Source organism: Dermacentor albipictus, chromosome 3 (genome assembly GCF_038994185.2).
Source record: "Dermacentor albipictus isolate Rhodes 1998 colony chromosome 3, USDA_Dalb.pri_finalv2, whole genome shotgun sequence".
Lineage (NCBI taxonomy): Eukaryota > Metazoa > Arthropoda > Arachnida > Ixodida > Ixodidae > Dermacentor > Dermacentor albipictus.
Genome location: NC_091823.1, coordinates 156,057,565 through 156,074,136, shown reverse-complemented (window position 1 = coordinate 156,074,136; position 16,572 = coordinate 156,057,565). Strand labels below are relative to the sequence as shown.

The following is a 16,572-nucleotide window of genomic DNA, read 5'->3' as shown; positions in this document are numbered from 1 at the left end:
TACAAAGGCTGTCTTTTGGCGATCAGCCTCCGCCATGGGCACTTGCCAATACCCGGAGCGTAGATCCAGCGAAGGAAAAGAATTCCGCTCCCTGCAGACTGTCCAAGGCATCGTCGATGCGCGGCAGAGGATATACATCTTTGCGCGTTATTCGGTTAAGGCGGCGATAGTCTACGCAGAACCGAATGGAGCCATCCTTTTTTTTAACGAGGACAACCGGAGATGCCCAGGGACTGTTATAGGGCTGGATGATGCCATGCTCCAGCATGTCGTCAACGTGCTCGTCTATGACACGGCGTTCAGCGGCCGACACACGATACGGACGCTGGCGCAATGGTGTTTGTTGGCCGGTGTCGATACGGTGAACGACTGCGGACGCCCGGCCCAAGGATGGTTGGCCAATGTCAAATGAGGCACGAAAACGCTGGAGGAGCTTGATGATTTCGGTGTGCTGCGCAGGTGTGAGTTCTGCGTCGACGGAACGAGCGAAGACGTCTACAGGGGCATCGGTCGCGGCGGCAGGAGTTACGGTACAAATCGGAAGTGATGCCGTATCACCAAACATGGTGGCCGGGAGAATGCTATCAAAAGCTTCAGCTGTACCCAGGCACTCGCCGCGGAGTAGGGATGATGGGCAGGCGGACGGATTGCACACGTAAAGGGCAGCAGAACCTTCGCAAAAAGTGACGACAGCAAACGGAAGCAGAAAGTTCCGGCGGCGCGCGCAAGTGGTCGACGGCGTAAACAGGACAGATGAGTTCGCAGCAGAGCTACATAACACAGGAACCAGAGCAGCGGAGAAAGGTGCAATATCGATGTCAGAGGCGGCAACAACTTTAGGAGAATAATAGTCGTCAGGGTCAAAACGCGGCACTGATAACGTAAGTTCGCAACGAGCGCAGTCGATAAGAGCTTGATTCACAGATAGGAAATTCCAACCAAGAATAACGTCGTGCGAGGAACGAGGCAGGACGACAAATTCGATAACATGCAGAACGCTTTGAATGACAACCCGGGCTGTGCACGACGCTCAAGGCTGAACGCGATGCGAGGTTGCCGTACGCAGAGAAAGAGTAGTAAGGGGAATGGTCACTTTGTTCAAATTTCGGCAGAGCTTCTCACTAATAATAGAAACGGCGGCTCCGGTGTCGATAAGTGCGTGTACGGTGACGCCGTCTACGGACAGTTCAATTTCGTTCGCCGGCGCAGAATGAGGCCTTAAAATGTTCGACGGAAACGCAGTTCTTGCCTCTGGAACTGCGACTGCTAGTTTTCCTCTCGGGCTGGGCTGGGTCGGCGAACCATCGGGGAAATGGATCGGCGACGTGGGGAAGGCGACCGGCGTGAATCGAAGGGGAGGCGACTGTAAGAGGTGTCCGGAGGAAGGTTAGAGTGGTCCTGACGCGGAAGTCGAGCAGACCTGTAGCTTGAGGCACCCCCACTGTCAGGTAAACGGGGGCTGCGACGGCGGCAGAATCGTGCTACGTGGCCCGGAAAATGGCATGAATAACATATTGGCCGGTTATCAGGTGTTCGCCACGGGTTGACGACAGGGGCTCCAGCGGCCGAGTTAGGGACGACCATCGGGCGTGAAGGTGGCGGCGGCACATGGAAGGTGGCAGTGGCCCGGTAGGCATCAGGAGCCGGAGGAGCGTAAGGCCGGGCGACAACGTCAGCGTAAGTGAGTGGTCCAGCTGCAGGCTGCGGAGGAGGGGCAGATGGCAGCGCCGCGGCAACTTGGGTCTGAATGACGTGGCGAAGCGATGGAGCCAAGGATGTCAACGGCTCGGGTGTGCTGTTCGCCAGAGAAAGTTGGCGGGCCACTTCCTGACGGATGAACTGCTTTAGCTCCGGCATTAAAGCAGAGATGTCGGTAGCATTGTGGCCGAAATCCAACGGAGATAGATCCGTGGTGTCCTGCTGAGCAGCGCGAGTTGATGCACGCTGCTTGCGCAGCTCGTCGTACTGCTGACAGAGCTGTACGACCTCGGAAATCGTCCGCGGACTCTTCGCGACAAGCATCTGGAAGGCTTGGTCATCGATGCCTTTCATGACGTGCCTGATCTTGTCAGCTTCGTCCATAGACGAGTTGACGCGCTTGCATAGCGAGAGCACGTCTTCAATATAACTAGTGAAGGTCTCCTCCTGGCGTTGAGCTCGACCACGCAAGCGCTGCTCAGCGCGAAGCCGGCGAACGGCGGGACGGCCGAAGACCTCTGCCAAAGTTGCCGTGAAAGCCGACCAGGTGGTAAGATCGGCTTCATGATTGCGGAACCATAGGTTGGCCACGTCAGTCAAATAAAAGATGACGTTTGTCAGCTTGGCGCGGTCGTCCCACCTATTATAAGCGCTTACACGGTCATATTCGGCGAGCCAGTCTTCCACGTCGTGGTCGTCTGTGCCGCTAAATATAGCCGGATCGCGCTGCCGGATGACGCCAGAACAGACGATGGCGGGGGGCACGGGAGCAGCAGCCTGGGATGGTCCCGGTTCATCCATTGCAACAGCTGGTGATAGCGTTCGGCTGCGGAGTTCCAGGATGTCGAAGGTAAACCCAGCACCTCCACCAAATGCAACGGGGGTGTTCGCCTAGCAGAAAGGTCCCTAGTTATAGGTTGTAGCGCTAGGCTTAAACAGATCGGCGCTATATCGTAACGGGGAAGCAAGCTCTTCACGTCGTCTTCTTCTCCTCCACTGGCACCATGCCCACTGCCAAGTGCCTTCAGTACAATATATATATATATATATATATATATATATATATATATATATATATATATATATATATATATATATATATATATATATATATACGTAACCCCTCTATTTATATCGAATTTGATGCGTCTTATGTATTCATTTTTGTTTTCATTGTTGTTTGAGATGTAATGCCACAGTTTATTTTCTGAAATTATTTTGTACGTACCTGATACCGTTTTGGCCTTCTTTGCGCTACATGAAAAGCCCAATTTACTGCCTGTACATCCATGTTACTGTATTAGACATTTATTCTTTCTTCATATTTTCTGTAAAGTGCCTAGACTATGTTAAGCTGTCATGTACCTGTGTTACACTTACACGCTGTCGAATTGTGCTGTAGAGGGCCGGGCTTAGGACAGCTGCACTAATGCAGCTTTTTACCACCACTCCTCTTTCTCTCTTTGTTGAAAGATAAAATAAAGTTTGATTTCACCTCATTAGATCGTTCTGCTGCAAAATCGCCCGAATTTTTCCAGCGTGTGGCCAACCCATACGCAGACACACACATGGAATTCAGCAGAAAGAACTTTAATGCATGTCAAAAACACCTATCGAAAACGTTCCACCTAAGCAATTATACTGCTTTCGCATTCCCACATAGCATTCCGCAGTAAACGTAGTGTGTGTTTAATGTAGTGTGTTTACTGCATTCCGCAGTAAACACACTACCTAGAACGTGGTGTGTTTACTCTAGAAAACAAAAAAAAAACAGAAAAACGCGACCTCGTCCTACTCACCAGCGCAACATCATCATGACTGACCTACCTCGATACGTCCAGTCTTCGGATCGAGACATTCTAACGTGATAAGGCTAAGGACCCCATGTCGCGGAAAATCTGGTGTGGATGTCGGTGTCGCCGGAGTTGTCCATGGGCGAAAATTTCCGTGTATATTAACGTACATCCGTATGCCACACCTTGGTATACGACAAGCTGTATATGCGGATTGTATTGCCAGACCATTCTATCAATAAATTTGCTTATACCTTGATTTATCTTCCTGACAAAGTTATTCATTGGAATTTTGAGATTGACAACTCACAAACAAATGTCATGAAACAATATACCGACAGAGCATGCCTTTTCTGTCAACTGTTCTGAGACTCAAATATTATAAGGCGAAGCAATAACAGAAACCTGAAAATTATGTATTCTTTTTTGGCGTGGCTGTGTACTGCCTCCGGGATCGGCCCACGCAAGAGGCCGCTTTTCTAACAGAAAGCTTGTCTTCATGCATAGCGTTCGCGGACGGAGTTTTCCGTTAAATATTACGGTTGCATAGGTTCCGGTTTCCGGGAAGCGTTAGAAGCGGTTGGGGATCTTCGAATGGTATCGCGTTCCACTCTTAAAGGCGAAGCTTAGGCGCCCTCGAAGTTCTTGATTTGAGGTTGCAGATTGCCGTGCTGGCAAGCTAGCAGAATAGGTATCGCACCAACCTGTCCTACACCAGCCGTCACCTTCGAAGAACTCCGCTGTCTCTTTCGGCCGCTTGTAGTAGCCACGCATGACAGTGGGAGTGCGAAAGCAAATTTCGCCGATCTCCTTTGGGCCCAGCGTCCGACGGGACACAATGTCCACCACCTGCGGACATGAGGAGATTTGTCTTTTAGATAATTTTCAGGAGTTGCTCGTCACATCAAGAACACTCGAGAAAACGTATTCAAATATAGCACTCTTTAAAACACATTGTGAACTTTTGAGGCGTAAATTTAGTAGCTATTTTCAGATGAGAAACTGCATTGTGGGAAAGGAAGTGACTAGAAAGAAGTTTTCTGCGTACGCAATAGAGAAGACGCCGCAAGGTGAAATACGCAGAACTTACAAAATGAGAAGAAGAAAAAAATGGGACAAAACAAATTTTTTGAAAACGTGTGTAGTCTCTGAAAAAATTAGACCTGAACAGAGCAGCAATATTGAAAAAATCACGCAATTCTTATAGCTGCATTACGCTATTTCTAAATTAAAATGTTTGTGTTACGGATATTTGATAGTTACGTTTTACAATTCGCCTGCGCTTCACTTGTATGTATTCCCCCCTTTGGTATCGAGAAATACGACTGAATCCAGTACTAAACTCTTAAGAACACAGGGAAGAATAATACATAATATTGCGAATGGGCCATGGAATGTATCGGCGCTAGTAATTGTTCTAAAATGCCTAATTACCTAAGTTAGTGAAATGTTTGGGTATGAAATGTCGCGCGGTTTTTGTATCGGATTCCAACACAGGAACCAAGAGCCCACGTGTTAAATACAACTGTGTTTAAAGAAATCTACGGGCATATTTTACTAAACGCAGGAAATCTTGGAAAAGTTGTTCAAAGCCGTACAAAAAATGTTTTGAGATTAGTTTCCCTTCGCTATGTAAAGTGGATGAATGTTGTGCGCGGTTCCCCTCCGTTCTGCAAGCTACAGCACCGGGGGAGGTCGTACGCGGTGGATATCGCCAATTAAAACGTCGGCACACAACGCGTTGTAGCGCTATTACTTTTGCATGGCAGTGTTTTCATTCGCACTATTAAATATGAGTCCCCCGTTGCCCATCGTGTGGCTGCAAGGATTAGGAACGTTTACTCAATTTGGAGTTGCGTGCGCGTAAGGAAGCGCTTCCATTTCCTTGCCCGACGCAGATCTGTGGGTAAAGAATCGAGACGAAACAGTAAGCGTTGGCATTTGCATTACTAAATTGCGCACGAAGTACAGTTCAAATCCCGGAAAGCCTTCGTAAGAGCAGCTCTCACACTTTGCATATCGCCGAGACTTGTTTATTAAACAAGAGCTTTATCGAGGCTCTGCTTTGATTTTGATGTTAACGGAGACTTTATTCAGCCAGAAAATACTCGACTACACACGACACGCAAGGCATGCGCACCTTGAGTTCGGTCATGGAGCCGGGAAAGCCCAAGTCTGTGGTGCCGTCCGTGGATGGTGTGCATAGGATGCCACCACACTCGGTGAGGCTGTACACGTTAACCAGACTCCGGAGGCCGCCGAAGACTTTCATGGCGGCATCGTATGTCGCTCGAGTGAGGGGCGCACCGCCGACGCCCGCACGACGAATTGTGTCCAGCCGCTCCCCCGAGCGTCGCATCTCTTCGCACAGGGCGCGAAGTTGAGAGGGAAAGAAGAACGCCCTCGTCACCTGCGAGACACGAAGAGAGGAGCTGGCGGTCCCGTCGTTGGCACGAGGGCAAGCAGAAGGGATGGCTTCGCCTCTGCGTACTAGAGCTGTTTCGAGGCGTGTGTTGTTTAATAAGTCGGGGAAAATGTAAAACGATAGTTGCTCTAAAAGTTCAAAGTGCAACGCCTGTCTTAATCTACAATGGCGATGTGAAGCGTGCGTTCTCGGTCAGACTTCGCCCCAATGGCGTCGAACTGTTACGTGACTCATATAATGCTTCCTCCGGTCTTCGCTTTACCACCAATGGCTTAACAGCTGTGTACAGTCGTTCGTTCATCATTTATTCATGCTTTGTAAGAAAAGACCTCAACGAATAGGTCGTCGAGTCGGAGTCAATGTTTAGTTTACATGCTTGCAATTACCTAGCTAAGGTATACGCGGGTCAGCGGTTCGATACCGCTTGGCTCCACCAATATTTTTATTTACATGAAGATAGCAGAATCTCAACCAGCAGATAAAGATAAAATGATAGGTATGATTTTGAGCTATCAACAGCTATCAAAAGAGCAAGATTCTTGGCAGTATTTCAAAAAGTTTCAACCTAAAGGAGATGTTTACCTGATTCCTCAATGTAACCCAATTAAAAGCAAATTTCTGCAATATGATACTGTTAAATCAGCCATTGCGGATTCGAGAAGTTAACCGCTTTTTAACGGTACCAGAATACGTGACAAGTCTGTAAAGAATTTCGTTTTATTTATGGTTGCCTCTTGTAGTCTATGAAGGCTGTTGCCGCAATCATATATTATTACGCAGAAACCATCAATTACCGGCGTAATCCCGCCCGCCTACATTTTGGCAACGCGGTCGCGACCGCATTTGTGCTTCCATCGTTGTAGATCGGTTCTGGCGTATACAGGAAATAAGAAGTACATATTTGTGTCGTGCTGTGCAATACGCACTTGTAATACGCCTTCCTATCTACAAACAGAACGTATCTTCAACGTTGGAAGCACAACTGTAGTCGCGACAGTGCGACGAAAGGAAAGGCGCGTGGCACTCTGCCGGTCACCGACCGTTTGCGAATATGAAAGTCTAAGTGGGGTGAAAGTTTCCATGAACCACAAAGAGCAGCATCGCGAAGGAGAGAAAAGGAAGGGTTGGTGTTGGTGTCGGGAAAGGGGTGACTAAATTAGAAGAATTTAAGGAAATCGCTGTAATCATGAGGTGTTTCTTGAAGAAGGCTCACAAAACGGCTCGCGCCGGTCTGGGAAGTAACAGTCCTTTCACGAATTACGGCAGAAGAAACGCTAAAAATGCTCAAGAGACGCAGTGACCTCTGTTGTAAATATGTATTGCGCGACTCTTGCTTCGGGTAGATTTATTGTTGACGTGCTGATGCTTCAGCGCAATAAGGACAAATGAGAAAAGAACACATAAAACGTGCACAATTTGCGCCTACTAGCTGAGTACGAAGTAATGATTAAGCAGCCCTTCAGTGTAGCTTTCAGAACATCTCTGAAGTGCCTGCACAACACCACTTTTCGTATAAGTTTCTGGACGTTTCATATTCCTGCATTTATCCTACTTGGCAATTATTTTCTCATGGAAAACATTGCAAAAATGACTTGACGTAAAATAGGTCCTAACATTGGTAATGTATTTACCAGAGCCCATGACAAACGAGAGCATATAGCCAGTCATACACCGTGTTTCTTCACAACAGGGGCCAAGTCTTGGAGTCTCAGTAGAGGCGGTGTCAAAATGCACGTCGCTCCATTCAGCACGGACATCGGAGTCCACAGGAGTCCTGACACGTGTGTGATGGGTGCTGAGGCAAGCACCACGTCCGAAGTGTCGTAAAGCATGCCCGCTCTGCGAGCAAAGAAAGGAGATTAGGTGTATTGCACAAAGTATACCATTACAATACACGCACAACTCTGTTTAGGAAGCGCTGTCTGAAAACGCGCAGAAGAAACTGACTCATGCAAAAATTGGCGCAAGAATGCTTTTGCGTAGTGTATCTGACACCTCGACTTAACAAATTATCACTGTGCAGCACCCGTTATAGTCCACAAAGCGCAACTCCAGCGTGCTCCGGAGCACCTTTTGCATGACGCCCTCGAGGTTGTTTCGGGAATAGGATAGAACCCGTTAGGACAGATTTCCCGTAGATGTGAGACATCAGCGTCTGTTAGACACTGCGTATGAATCCGCGCCTCAGGTAGAGAATTCAATCTATTCAGAAAAGACAGTTGTCAATTTGGTTTCACGTACGAAGTAAACGAACTCTCCTATATGTATGTGCAATCTTGAGTGCCTGAGCAATAAAACTGATAGCACTCGGAGTTCCTGCGAATTTTGTTAACTTAAATTGGTGGCTCAGTGGATAACGGAAAGGGTCATGAAACTACAGTTTTAGTACCGCCGAGTCTAGACTTGCCCAAGACTTTCGCAAGTGCTATTTTTTCTATATCAAAGGTAATATAATATAATGAATTGGTTCTTCAGGAAAGTCAGAATATATTCTGAGATTTTACGTGCCGAAACTACGATGCGATCATTAGGCACGCCATAGTGGAATTCTCCAGTTTAACTTTGACCAGTTAAAGTTCTTTAGCATGAACTCTATGTACGGTACACAGGTGGGGTTTAAGGCGAAAGCCTTAGAACTCAACGTCTCAAGCTGCTGTTGTGACGTACAGGAGATCGGAGTGCTCGTGCCACTGCTCACGCGTTCGTTGTCATCTTCGTGCATATCGCACATTTTCCTAATATAGAGTTAACCGCTCAAGGCGTGAAAAAATCTACCAGCTACATTCCATTGATTTTTCGTCTCAGACGATCTTTACTGTTCACTGTGAATACATTGTGAACCTTTCGTAAGTGGTGCTTATTTTTAGAACCGCTACCATAGTTTAGAAGGGTGATGGTTAAAGGGCCCCTGAGGCCCTAAAACGTGGAACAATTCCACTCTGTTTTGTTCAACTTTTCTTACGCCAAATTTACATAACCATCGACTCAAGCATCGGGCGGTGGCCCGCAGCGTCGTCTGAACAGCCCAATCAAAACCTCTCCTCGTTTATTTGTATATTTTCTCATACTTTAATGGGAATGTTCCCGTACTTATCTGAGAATACTTTTTTGGACTTGGAAGGACCACTGACTGGACACTTTTGAGCGAAAATTGACCTACACGTCTAGTCCCAACGTACTTGACCACGCAATAGTTGACCACGAAGCTGTATTGCGTGAGCTCGACGCCTTTCGGAAGCCCCGTGGTGCCAGAAGTGTAAACGACTGCGAGGACCGTGTCTCTTGGGTCCTCGATGGGGCACTCCCGGAAGCCGGCCTCGTCCAAGTCTCGAAAGGAGGCCGCAGACACGAACCCATCCACCTCGCCCATTGCGAACAAACCCTGCGATCCAAGAGATTGAAAAACAATGATGCTGATTGTTTTTGCTGGCTCGAATAACGAGGTCCTGTGACGAAAGTGAACCAAAAAGCAAACAGTAGCTGTAAAGAAGTTCAAAGTACCACCTAACGAGTTTAGGCTATTTTTGGCTTTACACCTACGAGCATCACAATGATTCAGGATTTATACATGCGCTGCAGCACGAATAAGATCAATAGAGAGAGTGACTGTAGAGAGATAGAGAGAGAGAAAGGAAGGAAAAGGAAGGCAGGTAGGTTGACCAGACTAGCGTCTCGTTTGCTACCCTACACTGGGCGAAGGAAAAAAGGAATAGAAAGACGAGAAGGCAGACAGCAAACAGTGTGGACTTTTGCTGGACTCCGTGCAGAGAGAGGGAGAGAGAATAACATTTTATTGAGTGAAAACGAATGGGGTGTTTGGAGCGGGTGGGTGGGTTCCTATTCCGAGACTACTGGCCAGAGCTACTCGCCGGGCCAGTTTGAGGAGACCCCTCTGGGTTCTCCAAGTCCGCGACGGCGAGGATGAATTTCCACTGCACCATATTTGTTATTTTGATCCCAACAGGGGTAAATCAATTTGGGGGCCTGCTCGTGCATTCCCTTGTTACATGGGTGAGAGGTGGCTTCCCCCCGCACCACGGGCAGTGGCTGATAGGCTATAGGCCAGATGGCATGCATCAGCACGAGGTGCGAGTAGGTGTTTACCTGAATTAGTCTCAAATCCCGGGTATCCCCTCCGCTCAGGCTACAGTGGGGCCCCTCGCACGTTCTATGGTACAGACGCTGGCAGCAAAGCTCCTTGAAACCCAAGTCCGAACATTTGCGCCGCCGATACACTGGCGTGCCGTAATTCTGCTACCTGAAGCTAATATTGGCGCTTCACCGTAGTTGGTGATGCGCATTGAAGTCACCTGGGATAACTATGTGCCCAGTGGTCGCCAGCAGTACGCTGCAGTACTATAAGCCCCAAATGGCACATGAACAGTGGGACGCGTGGCCCAAGCATAAGTGAAGGTATAGAGCGCGCCGTCCAGTCATCACCATTGACAGGCAGACACATCCAGTTTGGCCGCACTCCGCGATATTTTCGCTTCTCTTCTGGTTCTTACATTTGAAAGGGAGAAAATGAAAATGAAAGACAAGCTAAAATATGGCAGTTTGCGGCGAGTATTGTCGCACATTTCGCCGAAACCGTAAGTGTTATCGGCGCGAACAGAGGTGCATGTAGTGCAGTTCATACCGATATTATAGATTCCCTCATGTGGTTTGCCGCTTGTGCGCCACATTCATTGCTTCAATCAACAAGTTTGCACAGCGCGGTATGGCTGGCAGCCGCGACGGTGACCGGCGTGGGCGTGCCGAGCGCGTTTGGCTGTTTGTTTGACTCCCAAACGAGCGCCGTGCGGCCAAATCGGATGTGCGCGCTTGTCAATGGTGATGACTGGCCGGCGCGCCCTACATCTTCCCTTATGCTTAAGCCAAGCGCTCCGCTGTTCACGTTTCATTTGACGCTGATAGTACGTGGCCGTATATTGTTAGCGTACATTTGTTATTTGTATATTGTTAGCGTAAACCACTGCCTTTTGGATATTATTGCGGATACAATGCAGCGAGCTAGCCATGGTGCTTACTCAAGACTTCAAAGCCCTGAATTGAGAGTACCCAGTACTTGCACGTCACTTCCGCTTATTCAAGAGCAGTCGAAAAGTATTCATCAAAGGCCGGAGCATCCCAACTACTTGCCGATCTTGAGGTAATTTGTCAGGAGCCCGCACTGTGCACTCCACATCGGTGCGCTATTTAACTTGAAGTGGCCGAGGCCGTGGCATCATCTGTGTCTTCGGCTGTGGCTCTGGCTTCGTTTGTGGCTTTAAATTGCCGACCATGGTGTATTATTCACCGCCATGATCTCGTTGTCAGATTTAGATTGGATTTTCCAGAACTTGGGGGCAGAAGAGTAGGTGTTGTCGGATGTGGCATACTCTTCACAGAGGCATCAGCGTTCTTTGAAGTCTGACGGTGCCGGGAGAGTCCAGTTTTATCGGCGGTAACAGCTTTCTCAGGATAGGAACGGCTTGCCACCATCTGCTTGGACACCGCCTTTTCCTTCATCATTTTTGCGCAGTCTTTTGAGGAAGGCGCATGGGACCAAAGTCAATGGGTGCATTTGAGAGCCGTCGGCGCACAAGAGTCTGCAGCATGGGGCTCAGCACAGAGCGCAGCAAACTCTTGTGTTCTCGAACACGGCGCTCATGTAGACCAAGCTCATACAATTGCGACAGTGGAGTCATCATCATCATAATGATCATCATCATCAGCCTGGTTACGCCCACTGCAGGGCAAACGCCTCTCACATACTTCTGCAACTACAACGGTCATGTGCAAATTGTGGCCATCTTGTCCCTGCAAACTTCTTAATCCCATCCGCCCACCTAACTTTCTGCCACCCCCTGCTACGTTTCGCTTCCCTTAGAATCCAGTCTGTAACCCTTAATGACCATCGGTTATCTTCCGTCTTGATTACATGTCCTGCCTATGCCAATTTCTGTTTCTTAATTTCAACTATGATGTCATTAACTCGCGTTTGTTTCCTCACCCAATCTGCTCTCTTCTTATCCCTCAACGTTACACCCATAATTCTTCTTTCCATAGCTCGTTGCGTCGTCCTCCATTTAAGTACAGCCTATTTCGTAAGCCTCCAGGTTTCTGCCCCATACGTGAGTACTGGTAAGACACAGCTGTTATACACTCTTCTGTTGAGGGATAATGCAACCTGCTGTTCATGGCCTGAGAATGCCTGCCAGACGCACCCCAGCCCATTCTTACTCTTCTGATTATTTCAGTTTCATGATCCGGATCCGCGGTCACTACCTGGCCTAAGTAGATGTATTCCCTTACCACTTCCAGTGCCTCGCTACCTATCGTAAACTGCTGTTTTCTTCCGAGACTGTTAAACATTAGTTTAGTTTTCTGCAGAACCTTAGGCCCACCCTTCTGCTTTGCTTCTCCAGAAGGGTGGGTCTAAACATTATTCCGGAGAAAACTAAAGTATAACAATTTTTAGACCCATTGGACATTGGAAATAACCTTGGGTAAATGGTCGCACTGGCCCCACTTTGACGTGCGAGGGAAGATACCCGCGTTTCAAAATTATGTTCACCAAGCGGGATGAGCTGATTCAAGGCACATGGGTTATGGCGACGCCATCAACGGCGAGCGTCCCTAGAATTGACCAGACAGCACTGGAGATGGAGACGTCCACGTCACAGAGGACACCATTAGTGCGAACACTGCTCCGGGGTCAAGTGAACGGAGCTTCATGCCACGAAGTTCTGTACGTTTACTCAAAGTGCTCAGCGCAGTCTCATGGAGGACATGAATAGCCACACACCTTTCTTGGTTTCAGTATGACGTCTGTGACTTGCATTGGCGCCTCCGCTCCAAGACCCACCGAGTCAGTACTGTCTGTTGTGTCACTTCAGGTTGTCGGTAGCGAATTCTGGTAGAAATACAGTCGTACTAACTGCGCTATTCCGCGTTGGCCCTACCATTGGCATGGTCGAAAACATGGATGCCCTGATGTTTCTCCGTTTAACCTTGCGGCTCCACCCAAGCTAAAGTCGTCATCGGAGAAGTCCCCTGGCCGGCTAGCTCGTTCCCATAAGAGCAGTCTCGGTCGGCTAGCTGCACTTCCTGACAGCATATGCGGCTGCTCATCCGCGGCACAGTTACCTATCACTGCTACGAGACTCTCAGAGCCAGGAGACCGAATCTCGCACCTGGAGGAAGCAGTCGATGGCCTTACCAGTGCACTGTAGAAGTTGACAGTGGCTGGCAACATTGGCGACCAACTTCTGCACAGCCATTCGCATTCACAGTCTGAGCGCACCTAGAGACTGGCTGTTGTGCTGGTACCACCATCGCTAGTTGGAACAAGCAAGTCGCTGCACCCAGCTCTGTTCGTCCACGGGAAATACACCGGCCAGTCGCTAACGGCGGCATGTGACATCGGTCCTCGCGCAAGCAGCCTATTCTTAGTCTACCACATCACCGGCACTCGCCTCCTCGTCGACACAGGAGCCGAGCTGTCTATCGTACCCGCCACGGCCGCACAGTACCAACGCGGCAAGTCCATACGCACGCGCCAGGCTGTGAACATTGCCTTCGCGTCGTATGGGCTCCGGTCAATAACGCTAGAAACCAGACTGTGATGCTTGCGCATATGGGTGTTTGTGATCACCGACGTCAGCTTTGCCACAGTGGGAGCAGAGTTCCTTAGCCATTTAAACCATGATGTGAGTGTTCGCAATGGATGCTTAGAGGATGACGTCACATCCCTCGATATATTTCGCCTGCAGTCCAGCCTCACCTCATCTGACATCCGTGCGTTTCGGCAGGTCTCAACGTACGACAAGGTACATGCAGCGTACCCGCAACTCACGAAGCTCCGAAAAGACGTGCTGCCCGTGAAACCCAAGACCACGCATCCTGCCACCACCACCACCGGCCTACCTATGGCTGCGCGGCCACGGAGGCTCGCTGGACGGAGGTTCGAAATCGCCCACCGTGAGTTCGAACAAATGCTTCAGCTCGGCCTTATTCGTGCTTCTTCCGGCAATTGGTCTTCACTTCTACATCTGGTTCCAAAGTAGGACAGTGGCGAGGGGCGGCCTTGTAGTGATTACCGAGATTCGAATGCTGTCGCTACTGCGGATGAATATCCCCTTCCGCTCATGCATGTTTTCAGCGCTCGTCTCGAAGGAACGAAAATACACAGCAAGAACGATTTGATGAGCGCGTACCACCAAATTCTGTCGAAACCAGCGAGACTCCGAAGGCAGTAATCACTGCTCCGTTTGCGCTATTTTAGTTTGTCCGTATGCCTAACGGTTGAAGAATGCCGCGCAATATTTTCAAATGTTCATGGACGAGGCTATGCGCGGACTCCCGTTCATTTTGGTCTACCTTGACCACATTTTTTTGCAAGCCGCACAGACAAAGAGCACCTTCGTCTTCTGTGTGAGCGATTGGCTGAACACAGTTAGGTCCTAAAGCCCCAGAAATGCATTTTCGGAGTTGAAGCCCTGGATTTTCTCGGCCATCGCATTTATCCCCTACGCATCAAGCCAATGGAATCCCGGGTGCGGGTAGTCCAGGTCTTCACCTGTCCGACCACCTTCCGAGAGTTGCGCGAGTTTTTGTGGCCTAAAAGTTTTCACAGGCGCTTCATACCATCCTTGCGCAAGCTTTTAAGCCACCTACCGACCCGCTGCGTCACGACTACGAAAACGGCCTACCTTCCACTGGTCCTCGGAGTACGAACACTACTTCCAGGAAACTAACACGCAGTTGGCGACTGCAGTGTTGCTGATTGATCCCTTGCCCGACGCGCCAACTCACCTTATGGCGGACGCGTCGACGATGGCAGTGGGTGCAGTATTGCAGCTACCCGATGGCAGAGACTGCAGGCCGCTGGGCTTCTTCTCAAAGCACCTGAAACCTACAGAAGGTCGCTACAATACCTTCGGCAGGGAGATATTGGTAATCTATTACACTGCACAGTATTTCCGTTTTTTTTTCTGGAAGACTGTAGCTTTTACAGTCTGAGGGACCTGGTGCCCAGGCCTCGTTTTAGTTTGATGAACAGTTCCTCGTGCTGATAACGTGATCATCGGCAACCTTCGTTTATCTCTGCATTTTCTACGGACATCCGCCATGTCACGGTGGCTACGCTCCACCTGCCCATCTCAGCGTGGGAGTGGCCTGCTGCGCAATAACCGCGTATCTGAGGACTCTCAATAATGTATTTTCATCCATCCATCGATCGATTTATCCACGATATCCCTGGGGCTCAAAATCAGGCAGCTGACACACTGTGCCTGTGCAGCACTGTGCCTGCTGGCCCCGTGGATTTCCAAGCTCTAGCCTTCGCCGAACGAAACTACCCCGAGCTGCGCCAGTTGTGGGAAGAAGGCTCGTTGCTCCACCTTGCGGAGTTGCCGCTTCCCAACACAACAACGTTGATCATGTAGGACATATCGCAGGCAGCTCCTCGCGCCTTCATGCGCGATCAGTTTCGGAGGCCAATATTCGATTCCCTGCACTGGCTAAGCCATCCCGGCATCAGAACGACAGAGACTTATCACACACAACTTCGTCTGGCCAGAGATCAACAAAGATGTTTAAGCTGAGCGAGGAGCTTCCAAGCGTGTCAAACCGTGAAAGTGACCCCGTACACAAGTTTGGCAGTGCAGCCATTTCGACCACCGGAGAGCCGTTTGGATCACGTGTATTTAGACTTGATGGGGCCTCTTACGCCCTGCCAAGGTTTCAGGTACCTCCTCGCGTGTGTCGACCGGTACACAAGGTGGTTCGAGACGACCCCTCTACAAGCCAGTGGTAGGGTTGCCCTTTGCGCATAACTACTAACCGAGGCCGACAATTCCAAAGCTAGCTCTTTTTTTGCACTCGCGAGACTGCTCGGCACATGCCTTCATAACACCACGGCTTTCTACCCACAGAGCAACAGCATGACCGAGCTTCTCCACCGACAATTGAATGCGTCATTGACCGCCCCGTCCGACAGACAGCACTGGGTGGAAAGGCTACCCTTAGTACTACTGGGGCTGCGAACAACAATCAAGGCTGACCTAAGGGTCAGTAGGGCCATATTGCTCTATGGGTCAGCAAGGCGCGTTCCAGGCCAGCTTTTCGGCACCCAGCAAGACACTTCGCCAGCGTTTGCGCCGCAATCAGAGGGGAGGCATTCCTGGCTGGACCAGCATCGATGTTCACCCCCACGTATCACCCGCGGGCAGCCTATGTTTAGTTTCCCGACAATGGACTTGGCCACACGCGTCTTTCTGCGGCGCGACTCCATCAAGAGGTCATTGTATCCTTTCTATGAAGGCCCCTTTTAATGTGCTTTCGCGTTCAGGGTCGTGCGACCGCGTGAAAGAGACCTATCTAGAACATTAACTCTTCATTCCTCGCACAATGCGCACGTAAGCCTCCGGCATTCTAACGGGATCGCCTTTCTGGCGACCGTCCATCATTTCGGTGTACCTCATCATGGGGGTCATTGCCACTCGCTTCGAAAATCCAGTTTAGCTCGCCGCGCCTCAGCGTGGGCGTTATTGGCCCCTGCTCTTTCTTGGAACCAAGGCGGCTGCACGACTGGAGTGCCATCACATCGGCTCAGCATGCCTGCTGTTACTCTTGAATAAACCCAGTCAACTTCATATTCAAGCTGTCAAA

The 16,572-nt window shown here is 49.6% G+C and overlaps 1 protein-coding gene across 1 annotated transcript in view; it reads right to left on the bottom strand.

Annotated features, from left to right (window-relative positions):
- The window catches only part of LOC135920576 (uncharacterized), a 49,347-nt gene that overhangs the window by 15,987 nt on the left and 16,788 nt on the right, over positions 1–16,572 (bottom strand). The window contains exons 4-7 of the mRNA XM_065454901.2: positions 9,096–9,298; positions 7,587–7,755; positions 5,632–5,901; positions 4,196–4,340 (exon numbers count right to left, since the gene is read on the bottom strand). Coding sequence (XP_065310973.2) covers positions 4,196–4,340; positions 5,632–5,901; positions 7,587–7,755; positions 9,096–9,298 — 787 coding nt within the window. The remainder of the gene's footprint in view (positions 1–4,195; positions 4,341–5,631; positions 5,902–7,586; positions 7,756–9,095; positions 9,299–16,572) is intronic.